The following is a 27595-nucleotide window of genomic DNA, read 5'->3' as shown; positions in this document are numbered from 1 at the left end:
AGATTCAGAGCAGACTCAGACAACAATACTCACATATAGTTCTCGTAAAAGTCCAGTCCCACATGAATTGAGAAGCTTGCTCATTATTAAAATTTCCACTCATTGGAGCCACAACCACACAGTACTTAGGAAACAGAGCTCGTTTCTATAAAACATGGAACTGCCTCTGTAAACTAAAAATTAGAGGGACCTTCCTCTCCATAATCCAGAGGGAGGACTGGATATAAAGATCATTTACAACTTCTTGGCATACAGTCAGTTCAATTTTCAAGCCATCTGGTTTTTATTACTACCCAAGCACAGTCATTTCCACAAAGAATATAGGATCATAAACTTACTTTCCATACTTCTTGCTTATATTTCATGAGACATTCCAATAACTGGCAGTGATACACTGAGAGAGAAAAGACAGTATAGACTTAACATGGACATGGAAACTCAGGTTGCAGAAGTTACATAATCAGCTGATTGGCTTTGCTTTGTCCATCCAGAACTCTATGCCTCATTCAAATATTTTTTATTTTAAAGGGCTTGCTAAAGAATCAATGCCCCAAGAGTTATCACAAAAAATAAGAAACTGAATATTACTAACTTCTTTCTGACAAAAAATGCAGGAAGATGATTACCATGAGGGTACAGCTTTTTGCAAAACAATGGAGACCTTTTTCAAACACATCCCGTTGAAAAATACCTGCTGATTCACTAGAACTTTGTCCCTCTGTCACAGTGTAAATGTCATTCATCTTGAGGCAGCAATGCAAGTCACATGTAAGAATATATTATTCCCACATATACAAAAGGCTATAGGAGCCACTGTGTATCAAACAAACATGAGAGCAAAGTGAACTACTTTACATGTCTGACCTCCCAAAAACCACAGGGTAACTTTTTCTCTGACATTTTGAACACAGAAATCACAAAAAAACAAAGACAGAACATTTAATGAAAAAAACTGACTTCTGCACGCAGCTTTTAGAAATGGTGTTCTGCTTTTATTTACCTGTGTGAACCAAGTTAGGATGATGTGACACTCCTCACACAATGCAGTGTGGGGTTCTTCCACACACACACCATCTACCCATCCACATAGGACAGTAGATATTTGAGAGCTGATGATTATGCAGTGTAACAGCTCACTGGGGTTCAATATTCTTTCAATTTGGTTATGTGATCCCAATGGTTAAACAGGGACTGCCTCACTTTTGTTTAGATACTTCTAATTACATTTAACTTCATTATAGTTCCATTAAGCCTGCAGCCAGCATTACCTATCTTCTTTAGAAAAATAGTACCACTTGTGAATTCAGTGATATTTGAATCATAGTATAAGACAGTTACTTTGAATTTCTGTAGTCAAGGTAAGTGGGATTTCTCTCCAACACTGACATTATACATATCAGCACTATATTCTGATGTCAAATGTGAGTAGATCAGGGTCTCCAATCCTGGGCCAAATCCTATTTCACCATCACAAAGGGATCTCTTATGTACATAAGGATTATTTCCAGCATGATGTTCAGAAATCTCAGTTTTGACTAAAATAAATAATTTTTCCTCCTGTGCTGGAAAACGACACAGTTTTTTCCCATAATGAAAACTTTTCTGATTGTATTTGACAATACTTCCTGACTGATAGTTTCAGAATGAATGATACCATGTTGCATGTTTACACATACCTGGGTTTGATGTGTACTGCATTGCAATCATCAGCATTGATGATGCAGACAGATTGACATGTGCTGGAACACCTTCTCGTTTTGAAGATCCCACTTAAATGAAAGGAAAAAATAAATAAATTTTCTATTGTAATAGGAAAATCAGGTGAGAATAGCATGTAACTGATTCCAACTCATGCAGATAAAATTCTTAGAGGCCATGTCATGAAAACCAAAAAAAAAAAAAGTGGAAGAGAAAGATGGCTGGGTATTGATCTACAGAGTGTGCACCTGGTTCTCCAGATCAGTGTGACCTCAACCCTAAAACTCCATCAACCAGTTGCCTTCTCAGGCCCTCTCCTTCAGAACCCCCAGACTGGTCAAAATACCATCACTTGTACAGCCAAGTGCACCTAGGCCTTGAATTGTAGGATCTGCTGAGAGCTCAAGCTATAGCTGCAGACCACAAACATCAGTCCCATGGTTATGTGAATTGTGCTGAGATAACGATGAACAGCAGCACCTGACTCTCTTTTACCTCAGTATCTTTTATCTCACACAGGAAGTGGCTTGAGCTCCTCCTGGTCTCCCATGAGCTGGTTACTATTAAATGGTATATATTTGGAAAAACCCTGCAGAACTTTTACATGGCAACATGGCTTTGAAGGCAAGCTCCTACACAGAGATGTCACAAGTATCTTTCCACCCTCACAGCACTTCCCCAAGCCTGGCTGCCAGGACCCAAATACCAAGCATTTGGGACAGAAGCACAGAACTGTAGCTACCAGCTCAGCGAGCTGTTTTCATCCCTCCCATCTGGCTCTCCAACTGCTTAGACAATCTCTTGCATCATCCCTTTTGGTTTGAATCAGAACTAAAGGCTAAGAGAAGGAAAGGTTCTGCACTTGCCTTGCAAAGGAGCATATAATTCCCAGCAGGGAAAGACAAGGAGACTAATTAAAAGAACACTCAAATAGAAATGAGGAAGAGAAAATGGAGTATTTCTCCCTTTCTGTTCTCCACATGACCCAAGATTACTATGGATCTCTTCACTGCACTTAATTCATTTATTTTTTAATGTTATCCACGCAAATAATTGCCCCCAAATTATTACATAAAGGTGTATTTTTATGGATTTAAATTGAAAAATACTCAGCAGCTCTAACTGGGCAATTAAATATAGCCATCAGCAAAAAAGTAGGACACAGTACTAGATTAGTAAATTTAAAAAGCAGCAGACTGGTTTCATACAGAAATCTCACCAAAACAGATAGAGAAGAAAGCCAGCATGATAAATGCAAATGCAAGGATGCAATCTCTATCAGGGGCAGTTGGGGAACAGCATCTATTTAAGTAAACCAAGGATTCGACTCAACCAGTTACTCTGAGGTTCTACAGATCTGAGGACAGACAGGATAAGTCACCACCTTCAGCTGTTCTTTAACAGGTTACAGCAGTAGGAAAAGGAGTTGTTTAATGCAAAATTCTGTTCTCAACACAAAGAGGACCTATTGCACATTCATATGAACTATATCTTAGCATTTTTGATTTGCACACTGTCATTAATCGTGTCAAAGTTAATAGAGAAAACCTCATTAGGATGTACTAAAAATGAATATTTTACATGAGAAAATGGAGGTCCAGGAGAGTTAGGGACTCTTCCAAGATCATTGACTGGTCAGAAAATACACATGATAAATTTGTATTAAATATTAATCTCAAAATACTGGACTATATTTCAGCATCTTCTGCATGCTTAAATGACATTACTCTTGATCTCTGTACAAAAGTTGTTCATGTTTTTCCACAAAGATCAGGAATATAGAGGTAAGGAAGAGACATTCTCACAAAATCACAGAATGGTTGATGTTAAAAGGGACCTCTGGAGACCATCTTGGCCAATCCCTCTGCTCAAAGCCAACTAGAGCAGATATCCAGGGCAAATTGTGTTTTGAGCATCTGCTAGGATGGAGAATCTGCAACTGCTCTGGAAAACTGTTCCAGCGTTTGGTCACACACAGTAAAAGACCTGTTGGTTAAAACTGACCTAATATTGACCCTAATGACTCTCTCTGCAGAAAATGGTTACATTTCTCATTACTGCTGAAGTCCTATCAAGCTTTTTGTCAGGTACATGGATAAGCCTTCATAACACGCCTCAAGATCCACACTGAGCAGGGAATATGATGTTAAGTAATCACGCGACATCTTCACAGAGGGGAAGTAAAAACAAAGAGGAGGAAAAAAGGCAGGGACCGTCAGATTCAGTCCTAACTGCTATGCATAGGAGACATTGCAGGCACAGTCATTTAGTATAGAACTTAGAAAGTGACAAGAAGACAGAGAGGGAGAAAACCAGAAATTCACCACATCATCATCACATTGAGAAAAATCATACTCGTACATCCAGATATAGTCCAGATGCAAAAATTATACATGTTGCTATTGCATCTATTATTTCAGGAGCAGTTTGCCCATTGATTCTGTATTCACAACTCCCACTGCTGGCACTGAAAGTTCTATGAGTCTGAAAACAGTGATTTCTTAAATAAACATCACACTTTAAAGGAAGGAAGAACTCACACCAAAACACAGTGCAATAAATAAATAAAAATTATAGAGCTATTTCCCTTTGAAAATAGTCACATGAAATTATGTATGTAAGGAGACTGATGTTCCATTACAATTCTATGACAGATCGAATTTTGACTCGTACAGTCTGATACTGTTATGTGCCAAGAGAGAACAATACTAGAATGAGTTTTACTTACATATAGCCATAGGCAGAAAAGATGTGCTGAGATACTCTATAATATCCTTGTGCAGAAATGGAGGAAAGGTAGCTAATGTTGAAATCATTGTATAGGGTAAAGTACTCAAAATATCATCACTGAGAAAAGGAAGTAAGCATGTAGTAGTGTAAAAAATTGATTGGCCAAGATCTGTTGAATAAAATGAAAGAAATACAGAATCATTACAATGAAAATGTAATTATGACTATGTACTTTCTATGTACAAAACTAAAATAATTAATTATATTTTAATTCCAGCTTTCCTCTCAAAGTAATTTGGAAAGATAATCACTGTAGACAAGTGAGTTCACCCTCAATTTTTAAGTCCCTCCTAAACAGAGGGAAACAGCTGTTGAACACTACTCCAAAGAGTCTGAAGGGAATATGAAAGCTACAGCCTATAAAACACTCAGTTAAAATCAGTGTTGATATTAATAATATGGTGATTAATGTAAAAATGGCTTGAATTAAGGCAGAGATGTAATTAGAATCAGAATCTGAAATGCACATTGTTTTGAAGGCCAGATTTTGCAAAAACCATTCTAGTCTTTATCAGTCATAATAAAATAAGAACTTTATCTTAATTACCCTCAAGAGTTCTGCAAAATACCTCACATACATTGACTACAGGAAGTGTCATTGTATTTTTCAAACCACACATGATTAAACTACAGATTTTGATTTCCAGGGAAACCACTGAGGCTAAAAGTGGCCAGAGCTTAAAAGGATAGGAATATTTATCAAGATTTTCTATACTTATTCTAATAAATCATACTGTAGCTCTTTGGAAAGGATACTTAATAACTGCAATATTTTAAGATGCAAAGGGAAGGCACAGTTTATTGTGTATCTGGGCACTGTGGAATAATCTTTATACTCTCTCCCAAATGAGAAAGTGAGCTGGTGCCCATAACCCTCTGACAAAGGTTACAGCACTCAGTGAAGCCCGATAATGAACCTGCATGATGATCCAAAGACATCAGAAGGCCTTTCTCCTGCATTGTTAATTAATTGGTTAATTATTCCCTAGCCCTAAGTACATCACATAGGCTTTCAGTCTCACCTGTACAACTGGTGTGACTCCAAAGTGTCTCTGTGAAGCACAGAGAGATCTGTAGCTGTAAACATCTTGGGTCAAAGCAAAAATTAAAAGTGGCAGCCCATTTCAGGGGTTCTGGCCAGCCTTCTATGCAAGAGTCTAATGAGACCCTCAATGCCACAGAGTGCTCCTCCTGCACAACATATCCACCAGTTAAATACACGTTTTTACAACCTGATCAGGCCAGAGCTCAGGATTGCCTTGCACAGCAGCTGTACTTACCCAAACAACATGGATTGTTCTGATAAAAAAATATGTATTTCTTTTAATCAATTACTAAGCTGAGGAAGAAATAAACAAGTTGTACTGCAAAATTTGATTCTCCGCACACAAAATCATACAAAACAGCAAGCCAGTTCCCCTTGCCCCAGGCATGAGTCAACCAAATTATTCCTGGCACATATTTATCTAAAATGTTCTCAAAAACCTGCAAGACAGTTCACTCCTTCTCCTGTCAATTCATCCTAATGCTTAATCATCCTTATCATATAAAAATTTTTTCATTAAAAAAAAAATCCATTGCTGCTATTTAAGTGTGTAACTTCTTATCCTGATCAACTATAACCACAAATAGATTGGTTTCGTTTATTTCTCCTCACAGCAACCTTTACGTATTTTCATACAATAATCACATCTCCCTTCCATTTTTCTCTAAGCTAGATAAACCAAATTTTTTCTGGTTTTCTCTACTGCTCACATTTCCTAGACCTCAAATCACTCGTTTTTTTTTTCCTGGACTCTTCACAAATAGTACATGTTTTTCTTGAAGCTAGATGGACAAATCTGAAAATTTTACTCCAGCTGAGGCTTTACTAGGGCTGTTAGAATAATAAACATAATCCTTTGGGTGCCTCATACATAAAAAAATGTTTACACATTGCTAGAATATTTCTATGTTAGTGACTTATGGTCTTCTCTGATCTACTGTTAACACCTAGAGCTCTCTGCAGTACAGCTTCCAAGCTGGTATTGCCTCTATTTCCTTTAACTTCTCTCTTAAGCAGAGTATTTTACATTTCTCCTGTGGAGACACTTCAAAACAGAATGCAACTTGCCACAATTACTTGAATCAGTATCTCTCACACGAAGCACATGCTAGCAACCATCTTGATAACACTTGTAAATCCAAATTCTATCAGCTAAGTAAAAAAATTTAAAATAAAAATATCTAGTAAAAATTAAAATATTTAGTAACACTAGACCCAGCACAGAGTACTGTAAGATTTCCCACTGTTATACCCTTCCAGCTGCCAAGCCACTGGTAATTACTCCTACAGTGTTTTCCTTACTCAAGTGGGGATCATATCCCAGGATTGCCTATTAAGATGTAAAATGACACAGCAAAAAAAATGTGACTAGGAACAGGAAAACCACTTAAGGTGAGCCACTGTGTTGCCATAAAAAAAAAAATGCCCAATGTTATTTGTTCTTTACAGGTCTCCACTGATTGTTAATCATCGCCATGTTATCTATTTAGGAAAAGATATTTTGATAATTAACTCCACCATTTCTAAGAATTTAAGTTAAGTCAACCAGTCTGTATCATGCTATAGGCCCTGCTGCTGGGGCATCATACCATTTCCTAGCACAGCAGTCTTGGATTCAAACATATTGCTGCTGGCTCAAAGGGAATTCAGCCCTTAACAGAAACAACTTTCCTCCTGAAGAATTTCAGCAGCATTATCAGAGAGACACCCATCTTCCCATAGTGAACAATGCAAGTAATACATCATGATACCCCAGTGGAAATTAATATTGGCTAATACATAGGGAGAATACTGGGCTACTGAATCCCAGTAGGGAAAGGCTAACAGATTAACAAGCCAGACAGATGCAGAGCAGAACTTGAGGAAAACAATACAAATACAACAGAGTCACAAAAACACTTGTAGCTCATTTAAAAGATAAGACAATATTGTTTTTCTCTTAGTCAGACAGAGATGCTGCTGTCTATTTTACCCAGGAGTATTTTTAGCCATCTCAAAGCACAATTACTGTAGTTTTTTCTTCAAATAGATATATACTATATTCTGTGTAGAGATGGACCTTCACCAGAACACTCAATCTGTGCATTTCTTATAGGCCAGATACACATTTGCAAGCTCTTTGTGCATTTTTAAGAGACCCACCCCAAAAAGACAGACTGAAGTTATCACAGCAGATTCAAGTTAAAAATCTGGGTATTTTTACACCCATCTGTGTAATTTTTGTTACATACAATTGTATTTTAGTTACATACCACCAGCACATCACTAAAAATCAGACAACCTCAGAATTCAAACCCAAATCCACATTTAGCAAAAAAACATCCTTTATTTGAGAAAGTCAAACAGAACACTTGGATATAAATGCATCCCAGGAGATTTGAAATCCAGATCCAGGTCAGTTTAGGCCCATCTCTTCTACTGGATATATCACCACTCATGGATTCACAGCACTGGGATCATTCAAGGGCCTGCTTACCATGTTGCCCATGTTGTAGCAAGGGAACTAGATCCAGTAGTGTCACCAGTGTCACGTAAAGTCCTTGATAGTCCAAAGATGGGTAGTCTGATAACTGAGCATCACGACTTTGCTGGCCACGTTCAGATGGAGCATCTCGCAGGACGCTGTAAAGGAGGGAGCGAGTAACAGTAGGGTTGATGGAACTGACCTGTGGTCTTAGAGATGGGGTGAGTGGGAATGGCACAGGAAAAAGACACATGGTCATGGGCACTGTCAAATTGGAGGCATCTTGATTCTCCTTCTTCCCTGTGCGGGACAAAATGCTGTTGGGGGGACAAAGAAAAAAAAGAGACAACAAAGACACAAAGAACAGCACATTACATTGAAATGACACTATAAAACAAATAATAAAAGACCAGATACATCCCACATAAGATGCAATCACTACCAAAACCAGCATGTCTACAAATCTAGCAACCATTTACTTCCATGCTTCAAGATAAGAGAATTAAAAATTGACATCTAGGAAAATTTCATTGCATCTCATGTGTTATCTGGTTCATAAGGAGCAAAAATATAAAAATGCATGTTTCAGTGCCCTACCCATGTTTCACAGTTAAGAAAAATTCTAAGAATCAGAAGTGTTTAGCTGTGTCAAAATAGGCTGGTATTTTGCTCTGAGATTCTGAGGATTTTGAGAGATTTATTTTTTCCCCCCTATAATCTTTTGAGCCAACTGACTGAAAACATGCAAAATATAGGTGTGGCACTTGCAGAAACATGTTTTAGCAAAGAATAAACATGTGTGTTTGTTAAGATAGTCTTAAAAATCACATGTTTATTGCATTAAAATAATGTCCGTATGTATTTTATGATACTGTTTCATGACCACTCACTCAGTATCATTTGAGATAATGAAGTTTAAACAGGCACATGGATTTAGAAATAATATAATATTTCTAAAATGTTAACTAAACTACATTTGGAAAAGTCATAAAATAATATATAGTAGATGGTCTTAGCATATGTTTGTGAGCTAATGATAATGGTTGTTTATGTGTGTTTTTAATTTTGCCCATGTTTAGGGAGGAAACAATTTGCTTTATGAATACAAACACTCCTTGGGTAAATAGTTACCTTCAAAAATCTAAGGGCTAAGCAAGCAAGACCAATTATGTAACTGCAGATCAGACAGTATGTTACCATACACTCCTGCTGTTACTTACGTTATTATTCAACATAACTCACTATAAACTAAAGGAGAGATAATTTCAAAAAATAAAAATAATTTAGTGGGAATCAAAAGAGAGGCTATACGTCAACCAGCTTGTTATGTAGTTTTTAAAATGTTGCAAACATGGTTGTAAACATGGTAATCTAATTTATTTAAAAAATAAACCCCACTATTTTAAATAGAAATAAATTCTCACTTAAGCAGTGTTATATTTTAGTTATCAAGCAATTATAGTGTTAGTTCATAATCTCCATATGTGCCTATAAAATATAATACACCTTTTAAATATATTAAACAACACACAATGCTTTTTTTTTCCTTTTTAAAGCACCTTTTTGCACCTCTCAGTCATTGGGATTTCCAAAAGCAGCTGCTGTTGGTTTAACTCTGTTCCCACAGTCAGTGTTAAACTTATAAAAGACAAGCCAGTAGCACTAAGATTTCCACTGACTCACGTAGAGCAGAATTATATCAAGAGAGAGCACTTCTGGAAACCTCTCTTCTCTATAACAGTACAGAAACCCCTACCATATAATCACCTCAGCATATCTTACACCCCCAGTTAATTCAGCAATTTACACAAGTAAGCCAAACTCTTGCTAAGGTGCTTCTAAGAGAAGATGTCATTCATTTGCCATATATAAAAAACACTTTTACAAAAACAATTATTTGCCAAGTGGCTACTATCACATGGCTACTTGGCTGCTATTACATCACCCTTGCAGTCAGAGATGACAGACATAGTCTGTCTTATAAAATTACTTTTCTTTTCTTTTTTTTAATCGTGCCTCACATTTTTGGCAGATGATTTTGGTTTCTGTTACCCAATGTCCAGTAAGAGAAACATGATCACTGTCATGCTTTTATCAGAACACCACCTAAGATCTAGTATGACTTTAAAAATGAATTATCAGAGTGCTGATTCCTTCTAATTTGCTTGATGTTCATTTGCCATATTTTATAGCTTATGTTTAGAAATATGAAGGTACTGCACTATATTCCTTTCTTGTCTACCAACAGATAATACCAATTACCCATCTCTTTACTTGCCAAAACATCACTCCATGTGCACTTATTTCCAGAAAGGACATTAATCCTTTCTTTTTACACTCAGCTACAGGCCCATCTCTGGATTAGATGCCAAAGCACACTTATTTTTGTCTTGATCAGGGCATCCTTTAGTTTAACAGTAATAACACTAGATCTAAATTCCAGATGGAACCACACCAAATTTATTTAAAAACAAATTTTAAAAACCCCAAAATTTTATGTCCAGGCTCTTGTCTGACCTGTATTTTTAAAAGGCAATAAACAGAGGAGCCAAAATTGAAAATCTAGGAGGTCCCTTAGGACCAAGATACAACTGTAATTTGCTTCTGGTTCAATTCAAATCAAATACCGAGAATTTGGAGTGTCTGCAAATCATAACTCCATACTGAACTTACTCCACACTGAACTTGCTCTGCAATAAGGGGCAAAGCTACAAAGTCTTGTTTCAGGATGTGTATATCTTTGCTGCAAATCTATCCCACAATTACTGCCCTCTTGGGCAGGTTTCCTAAAATGCCTACAAGCGAATTACATCTCACCAAGGCAGCAAAACAAGCTTGACCATGAATTAGCCACCATGGCATTTATAACTATGCCTCACACAAAGTATTTTACTTAGAAATACATATGGAGAATTTTCTTCAGGAAAATGTGAAAGAACAAGCTTTTCTGCAGGATGTTTATTAAGCCTTAGATCATTCCTCAAATGAGGGAGAAATCACTGAAAATGAGTAGGGCATGAAACAAATTCATGCTGTAATGTAAAGAAATGCTTTTCCCAAAGAGAAAACTAAAGAAGAATTAAATGAATCAATGTGCTATGCATTGTGTATGGTGATTTTATGTGATGTTTGTTATAGAAATAAGGAATTTTTTTCAGTCATTCCACATCTGTTCCCCCCACCCCTGAGGTTGTAATTTATGGAGGTTGCATACAGAGCAAAGGAGCAAATTAATCTCTTGTGCAATCCATCTTTAACCAGCAAAATGACACCACACATGAATGTGATTCAAAACAGTGGGCACATCCCACTGAAAAGAACACAGTCAGCGTGTCCATAACATGGAAAGGTAAAAGTGCTTCTGTAAAACCCAATCATTATGTGGAATTTCTCTGACTATTCCTTCATTATTTCTGTGACTATACATGTTCACCAAGAATTGTTTGTCCCTAACAGCACAGATTCATTGCACATGCTCTGTGTTAAGCCAGAAAGATTATTCTCCACCATGTACTTCTATTACTGATGTTAAACCTTGTACAATGGAGTCTCAGTGTAGGAGGCAAAAAAGAGACTCAGCATGCAAAATATTCAAATAAATTTTTGAACACGCTCTTCAGAAAGGTTTTTAACCAGTCTGTTTAGTTTTAGGGTAAATCTTCCAGAGATCTGCACACAGTGGGTGGGAGTTTCCTTCTTTCCATCTGCCACACTAAATACAGGGTGTGTTGTTTGGCTTTTTTATCCATCTTCTTTCTTAGTATCAGCAAGTGTATAAACTTACACTGGTTCAACCATAGCACTCAGCCCTTGACCCACAGTTCAAACTCCCCAGTTACAGGGGTTTAGAATGTGAATTTGACCTTGCCTGAGTATCAGAACCCAGACCACTTAAATTTAGATCCAAGCCCTGACATTAATTTCTCATACCCTTTTAGTTCTGGGGCTAATCAGATCCCAGATCATGAAGGACAAAGCCATTTGTGTATCAGACATGAGTATCACTTTTCTGCCCCATGGGGTTCAGCATTACCAACAAAAGGATTTTGGTTCAGTCCCATTTTGAATATGAAATAAAACAAGTGAAGTTGCTCAATTGTGCAATTGCTGCCCTGATTTCTGATCTGCTCTCATAGTTGCTAAGTACAAAGCCTTTTCACTTAGCCCAGGAACATCACTGCTCCAGGAGTGTGAAGAATTTATCAACAGGACAGGTCAGCTGCACATTATACAAGAAGATCACAGAGTGGTAGAAAGATGCTTTCTTTAAGCAGAACATTCTAAATCTATCCTGACCCAATGAACTTCTGACAAAAAAGAAACATATCCCATTATAGCACTTGGTAGTTACAGCTAAAAGAGACAACATTCAGAATCAAGTCCAACTTTCTAGCTTTAACAGCTTAAAGGCTCAAAGTATTTAAGCAAAAGCTGTCTTGTCATAAATAATCTTACTTAAATGCAATTTAAGTGTGTGTTGTACAAATAGTCCATCATAACAGCCTGATGTGGGAACAGAGACACATTTTAGAAGTATCTTTTGTGACTCTTTGAACGTTTTTTCCCACTGCTCAATGGGACAAAATTTAATTTATTAACCTTCAAACAAAAAGTCCTACTGGGTGCTGTAAGTTTCCTCAACAGTCTAAATGAGAAAGGAAACAAACAGTTTTGCTCTTGAAATTTTCAAAAGTAAACAGGAGGTTTCAAGTTTGCTGTGAACAAACGTTCTACTAAAAGTTACTTCTGTCTATCCTTTTAAACAGGGTCAAGAAAATTTTGATGTATCCTAGGCTCTTTGAATGTTAGAATGAACTGTTCTTATTCTCTCAAGTTTAAATTCTTGCTTCTCAATTTGTATACATCATAGGAGTATATGTACAAATATATGGGTAAATTACATTTTGTTAATGTTTCCTCCTCAAATAAGGTAATTAGCTTTATTTCCAAACTACCCTTTGGCAGCAGGGACAATCTTTCCAGGTATAAATCAGGAAGATATGCATAGAAATGTAATTTGAACTGCATTTTTCTGGATGTGAAAACTAGTGCCAGCCAAAACCAGCAGATAAAAATCCCCTATTCATGCTCAACAGCCATTTTAAAAACAAATTGGAAATACAAATCCACTAGGCAGCACTGCAGAATTTACATTATTCGTAATAAAGTCTCACATTTTTTTCCTATTTTTTTTGGAAGACAAGAATAGTATTTCCTATTCATAATGTATTCTCTATTCATGTGGTATTTAGCACTATATATTATTACTAAACATTAGACTACATCAAAAATGTTGGATCAGAACAATCCTGATGTGTTGTTACCATCCAAATCCAGATCTGTACACAAACTTTGTGTCTGCTCCTGCTGTTCTAAGAGACTGAACCAGAACCCAGAAGAGCTGAACACAGTGAGAAGCCAGTTCTGCTTACTCCTCTGGCTCCATTCTGGGATTCTGAGGCACCAGGACTGTCAAGGAGGCCATGATCATACACATCTAAAACTCTACAGGTCACAAACTCCTTTCTTCACAAGTTCAGCATGTTTGTGCGTTCAGCTAAGTCTTAGGACCAAGCAAATGCATAATCAACCAAGTTTATTCTAGAATCAGCCACTCAGTAAGGGGGCTTAACTGGGCAAATTGGGCAACAGCCACTGAAGAGATTCGTTCATACCATGTTTTTCTTAAATTATGCTCTGACTCTTTTTGGCTGACCATTGACCCAATAAATCTGGCAACAAATTCAAAGCCAATTGATAATCCCTACAATTCTTTAGCTCTTTTTCTTCAAGAGCATTAGTCAAAACTTACCTCAATAACGTCTGAGAAAAGTATTTCAGAGTATTTGCAATGTCAGTTCCAGAGGGCACAGGGTAAATGTTGTGGAGAACCCGGTTGTGGTATTCTTGAAGGTAACGGATTTTGGAAGCAACTACATAAAAGACAAAAAGACAAACACAAAAACTTTCATTTAGGCTTTCTGCAGACTTTGACAGAGTCGTGTCTGTTTCTTATATTTTCTTTTTTTTTTTTTTATTTAAGTGTTAAACTCAAAAAACAGAAAAATCTCTCTGTTCCTTCTGTTCTGACTGAATAAATCGTAAAAGACTGCCAGGGAGAACACATGGAAGTGAATTTCTGCATCTGTATTAGGCAAACTTACTGTTAGCAAATTAAAAAATATATATTGCCACTCTGCACTTCTTCCATGTCTCCAAGCATCTCAAGAGTCATTTATAATGAATGAGTCATTGGATCACAGGAGGTTCATGTGAGACAGATAAGTATTTCTACAGCCAAAGCAGAGATATAAGCTAAGACAGAAAGACCTTATGTGATTTACTGTGGGCCATATATTTACTTTATGCAATGAACTAAAGATATGAAAAGAGTGAAGTTTCTGCTGTTGATTTGTCTTAGCAAATGTGATCAAGCAGATAAGGGGATTTCAAAGAGCAGTAGCAGGTGTTCACCTCCACCAAAACCATTTTTTGTTGTATTACAAGTAACAGTGGGTTTATTTTCTAATAGGAATCCTTGTTCAGGTTTGGGAAAAAAAGTGATACCCCCCCCCCCAGCTGCACTGCCTTACATTGCCTATACAGCACAAGCAGTCTCATGTAGAGACACCTACACACACACAACTCTTCCTGCTCCACTCAGATGAACCAGCTCTGCTGAGAGAGAGTGCATTGGCTGCATGGGGCAGAGGGCTGCTCAGCTGTGCTGCACTGCAGACACAGCCTCATGAAAGCACAGCTTCCTGGGAACCCTTCAGCGTGTTAAAAGTGCACCAAGAGTGGAAAAGGCAGCTAAAAGGGGAGGTGCTTCTGAATTCTTTCAGCCCTTAAGCATATGGATTATAACAGCCTTTCTCTTGACCAAGATACACCTTGCTCCCCTACAGGGCTCCTTCAGCGTGGAAGATAAATCATGCTTCCTAAACAAGCAATTAGTCAATACTTGGTTTTATTCTCATGGTCAAATGGCATTTTTTAAGGAACGAATACCATTAAATCCTCCACTGAACAGAAAGGTAGTAGCTACCTGGGAGACATTGCTATGCCTCTCACTGTTGAGATAGCTGAACAGTTCATGAATTTCTGATCTTTTTTCTGTGCCACTGGCAAGTTGAATGAGAATGGGTGGCATTGTATCCATATTGCAGAAAAAGACTGATGGACAGGCACCAAAAGCAAAGTGTCTGCAAATATTGTTGGAGGCTCAGCTTGAGATACTGAGAGCCCTTTTGCCAGTATAGGTAACAGTACACACTGGACTTTCACATCCAGAAAACAAAAGATTCCTTGAATGGTCAGCCACACAACAAATGAGGTTTGACAATTTCAAGTCAATTATCTATAAAATGAGGAACGCTCAAATAATCATCAAATGAAGAAAACTGTTTTCTTGAATGCATGACAAGAAATCCAATCTTGCAGCACCCAACCAAGGTCATTCTTTAACTCATTTCCTGCTGTAAGGAGGGCATTCCCCAGTTCCTGCAGCAAGTGAAGCTTCTACAGACAAAAGTCTCCCTCATTATATTAACCTGGCTTCATCACAAGGAGAAAGCCCATCATGTGATGGAAGGGCTGGCATCTATGTGAAACCAGCAAGCAAAAATGCAACCAGACACTGTCATAATGCACATGCAAAAGCAACACACTAAAACTGCATAAGCATCTTTGATTATATTTCCTCATCTTTAAGTCTTTTACTTCACAATTAATGAATAACTAAAAACAATCATGACTTTTTCCCCTCTCCCTCAATCAACTGAAAACTGAATTTTGTCACACGGACTCAGATTGCCACCACGTAGGCCTGTGGCACACGACCTGCGCTCTGCAGGAGCTTATCCTCTGTGACAGCAGCCACAACTGCTTCCTGCACAGCCCCCAAACCACTGGGCTGGGAACATCTGGGCAGGATGTGTTTCACTCCACATTACAGAGGGTCACTTGAGCAGTCCAAGGCTGTTTTCCCCTTCTCATCTCACACCTTATTCTTTCTGCCCACTAATCTCAGTTTTAGTCCCAGATTTGCAGGCCGTCTCATCAGATTATTTAAAAGGTAGACATTTATTTTAACTGTCATAAAACTAATCTAGCTTAGTTTCTAGCTTAAGAAAGCAATGACTTCATAAACTTATTTTGTGATGTTACTTTCTCTGGTTGGGGGAAAAAAAGTACGAAACCAAGCATGTTTGTAAAGGACATAGACTGTGCAAGGCAGTGCCCAGCTAAGAACAATGCACAGCAAGGTGCACAGATTACTGTGGCTGCCTTGGTTTGCTGTCAGATATCTGTAAATTAAATGGACTAACAAAATGCCAAAGATTATTACAGAATTCAGATCTAGATGTATTTCAGAGAGCTGTGTGCCTCCCTACAGTTACTAACTTTCAATAAAGGGCATAGGCTATCTAGAATCACTTAGAACAGCTTTTTTTTTTAAATAAAGATGGAAATCCATTCATTTTTATTGATTGGCATTGTTGTGCAATTGTATCAGGCCAAATATCAAAAGAGAAAACTTATTTATAAAGCCTAAATATAAACATTAGCTTTAGGCTAAAGGTTTCAGCCTCACTTCCCAGTTCTGTTTCCCAAAACTCTGTCCATTTCAGCACAGCCTCCCAGAACACAAAGAAACTTCTAAAGGAAAGCCCTAGGGCAAAAACTTTGCCAGCTTCCAAGTTACAGCAAGTGTGTGAATGACTCAACTTTCCGAGTTTCTGAGTACCCAGAGACACACTTCAAAAAGTGGTGTCACCCTGTGGAAGCACTTGGGCACTCTCATAGGGTCATCACAACACACAAATAGGTTTCTCTCCAGCATCTACACAGACTTCACTAAACTCCTCAGCCCCTGTGTCAGCATTGGCTGAACTGAACCAAGAGTGAAACCATCAGGAGTCCTCAAAGATGGCCTTGGTTTCTCCACTGTCCTGGAAGGGAACAGAGCAGGCAGCAGGCATTCCCAGCACATTACTTACCACAACTAAACACCAATTACTGCTTTTTAAGGTGATAAAGAATTCATTTTCTTTGACTACAGCAGAACACCTTAGGCATGCTCAAAGAGTCAAATGATCAAACTCACAGTTGATATATCTGGTATGCAATGCAAGATGTGTGTGGTCACAAAAAAGAGCAGCTTCTCCAGCCAACCTCCAGACTGACACCATTTTACCTGTTGTTCATAGAACCTGCTCAAGAGCTGTGGGATTCATGTTTAGACCAGCACATCTTCTGTTCCAACCAGTGATTCCTCAGTTGCAGTGTTTCACTGATGTTCTTGGTAAACTGAGATTCATTATGACTCGGAACTTGAGTCCTTCCCAAGACATTCTGGTTCTTGCCTGTCACTCACTGAGGGCAGAAGCAACAACAGCGACAGCTGGGGTTTGAAAGTTTGACTGGTAGTGATGTATGCACACCAACACATCCTTGTCAGAGTCCATTACTCAAAAACTGCTGGTGAGGGAATCTTGAAGTTATGTAGAGACAAAGACATTTGGTAATGCCATAAGAACTAGTCAGGGAAGCAGCCTTGGTAAAAAAAATACATTCAGCAGGTTAGAATGCACAGGATATGTCCATTAACCAAATACTCTTCCTGGAGTGTCATGAAAAGGAACATTAGAAGGCAGAAAGATCTGAAATCTGGACCCTAAGTAATTCTTGAAATAGAGAGCAACAGGGACACGGCAGGCCTGGATGCAGTGTCTTGAAAAGTACAAAGGGATGAAAAGAAAAACAGCCAAGGATAAAATATGTAAGAGGAGCTCAAACAGAGCAGACCAAAAGCCTTAGGAACAGAGGAAGAGAGAAGACAGAACAGAAAAGGAAGAAAATGCCAGAGCCAGTGCTAGGACAAAAAGTAGCATAAATTCTTCCACATGGCAGTGTGAAGAAGTGTAATTAATGTATAAGTATCACAGGAAAGAAGAAACAATTACAAAACTCAGGTGCAAGGTGGGGAAGGTAGCAACAACAGAAGGGCACAGATCCAAACATTGCACAGTTCAAGGCTTCTGCACAATCAGAATATTGTGTTTCTAATTATGAGGCTAGAACTGCATCTTTACAGCAATAAATTAACATCTGCATAATATTTTTAAAGCAAGCTCATTCATCACCATAAATAAGCAGTAAACCCTAACAGAAAAAAATACAGGTATTCTTTTTGTTAGATGGGTTCAGCATAGGCATATATAAACACAAGGATCCTTCTCAGTGACCTGGAGGAAGAAGAGAGCAAGTCTCAGCATGCAAAGTGTCAAATCACATCCTGTCATCGTGACAAACATCAATCCAACCTCCTGGTCACAGACTGCCTGTTCATGACCATGACACCGTATCAGGCAAGAAAGTAGCTTTGACATGGGTGACAGCCTCAAGTACCCCAATATTTTCTATTCAGCATCCCATCAGGGCTCTTGCAGACACACCAGGTGTCATGAGGAACAACAATGGGGAGCACTACCACAGCCCAGACGCAGGTATCAACCACCATGTCATCTGCTCCTGCTCTGATCAGCTCTAACCAACATGGTGGTTACAGCAGCCGTGACCAGGCACAGGCAGGCTGGCCGCGGGCAGGGGATGCCAGCACCTGGGGGATCCCGCTGGGACCGGGCACTGTAGCAGGCGGCCTCTAGGCAACACACAAACCCCCAACCTACATTCACTCGAAAGGTGAGCGGCCCGGGCAAGAAGGACAGCACGACTCTTCTCGCTCCGTCTCACTGCAAGACCACCTGCAGGGCGGCAAGGCGTGCGTCACCTCTGCTCTCGCAGGTGGCTGCATCCTCCGGGACACGGCGCAGCGCCGGCACACGGGGCAAGCTGCACCGCTCCCGCCGAGGGGCGGGGGCGAAGCCGGCGGCCTCAATACCAACTGTCCCCCCCGATCCCTCATCTCCCCGTCGGCTCCCCGGCGCTGCCCCTGCCGCTGCTCCGAACAGCAAGGAGCTCCGGGGGCTGCGGCCACCAGCACCGGCGGCGGCTCCGACAGAAAGAACCAGAACGCCGGCAGCCCCCTCCCCCTGCACCGCCCGCCGGCGGCCGCCGCAGACCGCGGCAGGAAGAGCCCGGGCAGCGCTGCCCCGCCGGGGCGGCGGGCGGGCAGGCGGGCGACGGGCGGGGCAGCGCCATCGGCGGGACGGCGCCCCCGGCCCCGCTCCCTCCCCTCGGACAGACCCCTGTCCGGCGCGCCCGGCCCCACTCACACTGCTCCGCCTTGGTGGACATGCTGCCGCCCCGCTCTGCCCCTGGGCGCCGCGGAGCGCCGGCCCCCGGCCGCGATGGAGCTGCCGGTGCCCGTGCCCGTGCCGGTGCCGGTGCCGCAGGGCTGCGGGCCGGGGAGCGGCGGGCGGGCGGGACCGGGCGGGAGCGCGCTTAAAGGGGCAGCGCGCCTGGCGGCCGCGGCAAACAGCATCCTCAGGGGGGACGGCGTGGGAGACGGGACGGGAAACAGGGGACTCGGGATGCGATGGGGAGAGGGAGACCGGCTGGCCCCGGGGCGGTCCCGGGGCACCTGCCCTAGCGGGGCTGTGGCCCCGCCGAGCTTGTCACAACGTCGAGTTGGGAGCTGCCGAGCCGGAAGACCTTGCTAAGCGTCGGCGGTGCCCCCGGGGCCGCCAGGGTGGCCGGGGGGCTGCGGAGGGGCTGGCGGTGCCCCCGGGGCTGCGGAGGGACTGGCGGTGCCCTCGCCCGGCTCCGCGGGAGCTGCGCTGAGCGACAACAGCGGTGGTGGCACTGCCGGGAGCTGTGCTATGGATCCCTGTGATCTCTGACGTGGAACAGGACCCTGTTCTCCCCTCGGCCCCCGGGCTCCAGCTGTATCTAGACAGGCGGGCGGGCTCTGGGCCGGCTCTCCCCACCTGGTCCCGCCGTGCGCCGAGCGCCTCGGGACCGCCAAGCCCTTCCCGAGGAGACAAGGGCGGCGCTCAGCCCTGACTGTGTCCCCTCCATCACCCGATCCCAGCCATGGTGACTGCTCCAGGACGACGGCGGGATGAAAAGACCTTTGTCCAGTTGTGGTGGGAGTACAGTAATAACAATAAAACTCATTTGCTCCAAGAGAAATTATTTCACTGCTGTGCGTCCTGTCAGCTTCTCCGTCCTCACTTGACCTTACCAGGTATCAGAAATTAACGGTGAGCTATGAGTTTCTTCTCTGAAACTTTCCATACCAGTTTTTCAGATCCTCCCACGTCTGAAAAAGCTATGTGGAAGCAGCAGTATTTCATCAGCCAGGCCATGGGAGTCTTGATGTTTACGTACAAAAAAAATCCATTGTAACATACTCTCCTCAAAATGCTGGGGTGTGTAAGTAGGACTGTGGCGGCCAAAGATAATTGTGCAGTGGAGGTGGAGGAAAATAGGTATGTTTTGTTATTCATCATACAAGGCAGTGCCTCCAAATTACTGCTGCCCTGATTTGGGACAATGCACAATCAGTGCCATGATCCACAATGAAGGGGCAGATGCTGTTCACTGGCATTTAACTGGTTCACTTTTTTCCTGAAAGAAATTTTCTAAAAATACTGCATGGGCAATATTCTTCAACACCACTTAAACAGGTGCAAACAGAGCTCTTACTGGAGGCCATATATCTTTCCACACTCCCTGCTGCTTGTGAGCCCCAAAGACAGAGAGAAGCCAACTTATACCACTGTTTTCTCTTTTACATTCAAATATTTGAGAGTAAATATTTAAGTTTTTTCTTTTAATAGAAGCTTTATTTAGTGAAGAGAGTTATTTAATGAAGTTATTTAGTGAAGAAAAGTTACTTAGAGAGTTATTTAGACCAGAGAGGTCATGTGGTGCTACAAACCTGCTTCCCCCAAATCTATGTCTCACGACGTGGAGCATAAGTGATGAATATACAGACAAATGACTTTCAGACTTCATTGAAATAAGATATTGAAGACAGGTTTCATCTTTGAATTTCGGTCTGTTGATGCAACAAATCAATCTGAACTGCTTTATTGCTCATTACAATAGGGAACTCTCTGCACTGAGGGGAACTGAGCTTTAAAGTATCTTTAAATTATACCAAGTGCTCATGTACCAGAGTGGTGAGCTTATTAAAAACACTCAGGTTGATAAAGCAGGAGTACACTGAGAAAATATTAATTCCATTTCTCATCTAAAATTTCTTCTTTGGTTTAAGTGTCTGAAAATTGCAGCTATGCCTTCATTTACTGAACAAGGTCCTACATAGTACAGCATGTAGTTCAGGTACATGGTAAACAATTTCTTGCTTATGAGTCCTTCTGCATTGTCTAAACAATGTCTAAGCCCTAGATAAATCTTATACAAGTAGTCGGTTGTTCAGTCAAACAATTTAATAGTTGCCTAGCTTGTTAATTCAAGTATAGACTCACATTTTATATTGTGAACAAATGTCATTAAGGAGCAACTATAGAAACATGGTACTCTGGGAATTAATTTCTCAAGTCTCTGGGCTGAACCAAAGTCATGGTTTCTCAGCAAGATCCTCATGAATATGCTTAACAAAATGGGTACAGTGCTCCACTGGAAACCATTTTAAGCAGCTAAGGTTTATGTCTATATGGTTTTTGCCTCTGCACACACTCAGTTAAGAGAACGCATAAAACCTGCAGGCATCTTAAAGCCCACAAATCATTAATGAAAGAATATATTTTTAACATTAAATGAATGGGGAGTGGAAAATTTACATACCAACTGATGAAAACTGAAAGAATAAATGCTATTTTCTGGGTTCATTAAGAGAAATTTCACAGAATCATGGAATCTTTGAGGTTGGAAAGACTGTCTGGAGAGCTTGCCTATTCCAGCTTCCCTGCTCAAAGCAAGGTCAGCTAGAGCAAATTGCTCAGGGCCATGTCCAGCCAGGTTTCAAATATCTGACCCCACAACTTCTCTAAGCAACTTGTTCAAAGGTTTGACCATCCTCACAGTAGAAAGCTTTTTCTTCTGTTTAAGTGGAAATTCTTGTATTTCAGTTTGTGCCAATTGCCTGTGGTCCTGTCACTGAGCTCCACTGAGAAAAGTGTGGTTCCATCTTCTTAGTCCCTCTCCTAAGGTATCTGTACACACTGACAAGACCCACTGCCCACACCAAACCTTTTGACTTTGGTGCTAAGCAGTCTCAGTTCTCTCAGCACCCTTTTATATGACAGGTGCTCCGGTCTCCTCATCACTTAGCCCTCCCCTCAACTTTCTCTAGTATATTCATGTCTTTCTTGTACTGGTGAGTCCAGAACCAGACTCAGAACTCCAGTCAGGTCTAACCAGTGCTAAGTAGAGCAGTATAAACACCTCCCTTGACCTGCTGGCTGTGCTTTTCCCATTGCAGCCCAGGATCCTGTTGGCCTTCTTGCTAGGCAGGCTCACTGCTGTCTCACAGTCAGCTTGGTGTCTACCAGGACCCCCAAGTCATTGTCTGCAGAGCTGCTTTTCAGCTGCTCAGCCCCAGCCTGTACTGGTGCTTGATGTGCATGACTTGGATTTTCACCTGTTGAACTTCATGAGACTCATGCTGGCCCACATCTCCAAGCTCTCAAGACACATTTGAGTGGCAGCACAACCTTCAGCTGCTGGTGTATCAATTGCTGCTTCTCCCAGTTTTGCATCATCTGCAGAGGGTGTCCCATCATCTGGGTCACGGGCAGAGACACAAACCAGCACTGGCCCAGGGCTCATCCCTGCAGAGCATCACTGGTTTCCAGCTGGACTTTTTGCCCCTGAGCACAACCCTGTGAGCATGGCAGTTTGTTTGGCCACTTTTCAATTCACATCATTGTCAACTTGCCTAGTCCATATTTCATTAATTTTCTTTGCTGATGTAATGGGAAGCATTGACGAAAGTCTTGCTAAAGATAAACTTTCTCTGCTTTCTCCTCCTACAGTGAGTTAGTAATTTTGTTGCAGAAGGCTATCAAGTCGGTCAGGCACGGTTTTCCCTTTGCAAATGCACACTGACTACTCCAAATAACCTTCCTGTCCTTAATGTGTTTGGAAGTGCTTTACAGGATTATTTGCTCCATCATCTTCCCATGGATCAAGGTGAAGATAAATGACCTATAATTTCCCAGATACTCCTGCATGTCCTTCTTGAAAATAGGAGTGACTCTTGCTTTCTTCTGTTTCTCAGTTGCTTTGACCTTTTTAAAAGATAATAAAAATCAGTCTTACAGTGTCATTGGCCAGCTCTCTCAGCACTTGTGAGTGCATCCTATCATGGCCCATGGACTTGTGTATGTCTGGTTGTTTTGAAATGTGGCTTTTACAGGATAAGGTAGATAAGGTGTGGAAGGGATTTGGAGCATTTCTTTTCTGCAAATTGTGCTGGCTTTTAACTAAGTTTTGCCTGCCTAAGAGTGTGTATTGTAGTTACAACATAATTCAGGAATAAATCAATTCTCTGTAAGGAGAAAAGAAGTAATCAAGAGCAGAAGTCACTATTTATGTGACTATTGTCACTTTGAATTACATTTTCAAGTATTCAGCTCCAAAAAGACACAAAATCTAGTGTTGTTTCTTTTTTTTTTATCTACATGCACTAACAAATCTACTTTTAGAAAGGTAATCCTTTCTGAAAAATACAAATCCTAAGCCTTCCTACCTTGAATCACTACAGAAAATGTATTAAACTGTTCATAAATTGAAGTGAATTGATGCATGTATAAAAATAAATCATTGTATCAGTTTGCACAGATATATAGCTGCACATCTCTATCCAGACATGTTCACTGTTACCAACACTCAAAACATTCTCATGGTGTTTTCCTTAAAGGCTCAGCTTCCTGAGTCATGTAATTACATGGGTCTCTATTTGCATTTTAAATAAAAACTAGTCCTTGACTGACATAGTCAAAGACTCCAAAGCAATATAAACAATGTTTGAAACAAATGAGGATTTCAATGCCTGAATGAGAGGCAAGGACCTAAGTCTTATCAAAACACAAAACAAAACCAGCTAACATCCAATTTCATTTCTTTTAAGCCAATACCTCAATTTTTTTAAAAATTTTGCAGGAGATTACCAATAACTGCATTGTGATAGGAATATTAAAAACTGCAGTAGAAGCTGGGACAAGTTTGAAACATCTCAAATTTTTCCTTTAATCTCTACAAGCCTATCTGAATTGAAGGCGGTGGCATGCAGGGAGGCAAGGGTAATTGCAATAAGAAAAGTCAAAGCTGGAGGAGGCAGATTTCTCTGCCTCTCAGCATTTTTCAATCTACATAGTGCTTTCTGAATACTTACAAGGTTAAACTAATGCCAAAGAATGTCTCTTGGTATGGAACTGGAGCCCCTGAACAGCTCCTGCAAAGGGACCAACCTCCTCCCTGTCAGATTCAAACAGCAGATGGAGTCCCTCAGGCTCAGATGAGTGTATTTCACAGCAATAGTTATATCATATTAAATTAAATTTGTCTCTAAATCTTTGCTCTATGTAAGAATTAATCCTCATGAATGATTATAAAATATATAATCACTTGAGGAAAAAGTCTATCTGGGATTAAACTGAACAGTTAGGCTTAACTCAGATAGGCTACAGCAGGTATCCTGGAGCAGTTCCTCAGGGCTCTGACACCTGGGTCAACCAGCATGAGCCAAGAGACAGTGAGCAGGGAAAGCACCTCTTCTTGTTCACAGAAAATCATGTCTGCCCAGAAGTAACACAACATTACTGACAGCTTGTGTAGTCTTGTGCAGGGAAATAATTTCTTCTGAGGTGAAGATATCCAAATTTAGCCTCTGTGCTGAGACTTAAAAATGCAAGGAAAACTTCCTTCATTGGTACTATCACACAGCACTATGTACAGAAAAAAATATCAACCCAACCTTCCTCCTGTGGGAGGGCAGGAAAGTAACTATTCTGAGAAGGAAGGTGTAGAGTAGGATAGACATTTGGGTAGGGTAGAGAATTAGAATAGAATAAAGAACAAGTTGGCAGTAATGGCAGAAGAGATCATAATGTGACCAGAAGCTCGGCTGAAGCCACCGACCCATATCAGTTATGCCATCTGGCATGTGACAAATTCATTTCAGTCATCACTGACTGGGGCTGCTTTAAAGTGAGAGATGGAGCAGTAAAGGGCTCTGTGTCTCATTGCTAGCTAGTACTGTGTTTCCAACAGAGTAGCCAGATTGTGATGTTGATATTTGTTCTTTCTTTCTCCAATTTAGAATAATTAAGACTTCGAGAAAACAAAATGTTGTTAAGAAATACAGTGGTTATTTGATTGTACTGACAGAACTGTAATTTTCCTTTTATTCTGATAATTACGTCAACTAAGTCTGTGGATGTTTGCTTTATTATTACATTTGTCAGCATCTGTCACTGTAAAATCTCTGACAAATGCCCTCAATTTCTCTTCTAGAGTAATGTCATTAGCCTTTAAGTGAACAAAATACTTAATTTGGAGTTTGAGAAATACATGGTGACCTGCATAAAGAATTAGCACAAATTTGATAAGCATGCACTAAGACTATTATAAAACCAGAGATTGGATATACTGCTCTAAGAGGCACAGTCTTTGTGACAGTTAATATGCCAAGTTTGTGGAAATTAGCACCACTCTGGCTGAATTATATCTCCCCTGCAAACAGCTGGGTTTTTTTCTTATCTTTAATATCAGATTTGTGCAGAATTGACTATACCGCCTACCTACATGGCTAAAATAAAAGCACATTGTAGTGGTAGTAATGCTTTAGGAATCAGAATGACAAATGTCAAAATATTGCCTTCTTAAACCTATCATAGCATCATGGCCCAAAGGCAAAGAAATGAACAGAGAGATCAAGAAAACCAGATACTTACTTTGCTTTAGTATTTCTACACTCAAGTAAAAACATTTGTAAGATGTCTCTGCTGGGCAAAAACAGTTACAGAGAGCAAAAGAAGCCAGGAGACTTTCCACAAGGAAGGAAAGAGAAAGCATATGACACTCAACACTGCTGAGGTCCTTGGTGTTTTACCACACCTGTGCCAAGTTGTGACCCAGTTGAAGACCCTGGCTCAGTAACAACTAAAGCTGACTGACCTTGCTCCTGATTTGAAGGCTGCCTCCCTAGCAGCCAGAGAGCCGTCTGGTCTCTTCTCCAAATTGCTTTGCTGCACACAGGAGTCTAGGGGTAACCTAAGATGAAACAAAGGCTGGACTATCAGAGACAGGAACCTTGGTGGAAACAGAAAGTGAGCTAAATTGATAGAACTGGGACACTCCTGAAGCAGCCTGTAGGGAAGCTGCTGCACTTCACATGGGAATGTATTTTTCTCATCTGCAGATCCTTACATATTGTCCTATCTATTGCAAATTCAGGCCTCCTCACAATTGCATAATACTTCCCAACTACTTTTTGCAGACCTAGAGTGTTTATGGACCATAAGCTGAACACTACTGGGTCTCTTAATTTAAGTGTTAGCTCATCCAGGGCATCCATTCTTAAGAAGAGACAACAGAGTGGCTGAAAGACACTTCCACTTACTCAGAACTATGGGTATTTTAGCTTAATTGTACACTGCAGCACATAACCATAACCACAAAGCATGTAAATGTTACAAAGTTTAGTTCAATACAAGATCTTCTGCCTTACCTGGAATGGCTGCTACTTGTGTTCCTATGGAAGAACAGGTTTCAGCCACTTACCCTTAGGGATATATGTGTTACCTGTGCCTCTTATAGTCAGCTTAAAACCAGCTTTGGCTCATTAGTACTTTTAGGAAGAAATGCTTGAAGTGGACTAAAAATAATAAAATAAAAGTATTTGCAAAAAACACTTAAATTTTAATAGCTCTTCAGGTAAGTAGTTTCTAAAAATTCTCACTGCTTCAATATAAACATCCCCGTATATCTGTTACCTCATTTCATCCAACACAATTGTCAGTGCTTTACTCACATCCCCCAAGTACGTATCATAACCAGGCAATCTTATTACTCATTGCCATAATTTCAGAGGACAAGCACAACAACTGAAATGTAATATCTTACTGATTTATTTAAGCATTACTAGGTGAGAGAAGGATGATGAAAGCAGATACAGGACAAGCAGACACACTGAAATGTTCAAAGCTGATTTTTACAAAAGATTCTGCAAAATAGCGTTATTATTCCAAAGGATGCACCCACAGTGGGCAGGAGCAAAGCTCCTTGTCCAAGTGCCTTTCAGTTACTGGCATTGCTTTTTCTCTGGATTCCAGGAATGCAGGCACATATCCAACACTCATTCAAATCTATGGGAAACTTTCCACAAACACAACTGGGCTTTCACATCAGACTGTTCAACTAAGTGACAAAGCTATCATTTCTTGGAAAAAAATATAAGTCAGTATAACTTTCTTTAAACACTCAGGAAGAATGTTTCCATTCTCATCTGAAAACTTCAGTCATGGTTACAAGGCTGAAGGGAACTCAAGCCATTTATCTGAAAATAATACTTTGGAAGTACAGCAAGTACAACACTTTCACACATTCACAGCCCCACTTTAGGAATCTGTTTTCAAATTAGATATTACAAATGACTTAATGGAATTTTAAATTATGTTCTGCTAACACTTAAGCATCACAAAATGTTCATATTCTGT

At 40.4% G+C, this 27595-nt stretch overlaps 1 protein-coding gene across 1 annotated transcript in view; it reads right to left on the bottom strand.

Annotated features, from left to right (window-relative positions):
* The window catches only part of UNC79 (unc-79 homolog, NALCN channel complex subunit), a 107693-nt gene extending 88325 nt beyond the window's left edge, over positions 1–19368 (bottom strand). The window contains exons 1-6 of the mRNA XM_030950001.1: positions 19238–19368; positions 13810–13930; positions 8010–8314; positions 4427–4597; positions 1677–1769; positions 339–394 (exon numbers count right to left, since the gene is read on the bottom strand). Coding sequence (XP_030805861.1) covers positions 339–394; positions 1677–1769; positions 4427–4597; positions 8010–8314; positions 13810–13930; positions 19238–19259 — 768 coding nt within the window. The 5' untranslated portion in view covers positions 19260–19368. The remainder of the gene's footprint in view (positions 1–338; positions 395–1676; positions 1770–4426; positions 4598–8009; positions 8315–13809; positions 13931–19237) is intronic.
* Between the last annotated feature and the right edge of the window lie 8227 nt (positions 19369–27595).

The sequence above is a fragment of the Camarhynchus parvulus genome, chromosome 5 (genome assembly GCF_901933205.1).
Source record: "Camarhynchus parvulus chromosome 5, STF_HiC, whole genome shotgun sequence".
Lineage (NCBI taxonomy): Eukaryota > Metazoa > Chordata > Aves > Passeriformes > Thraupidae > Camarhynchus > Camarhynchus parvulus.
This window is presented reverse-complemented; position numbering and strand designations above follow the sequence as displayed.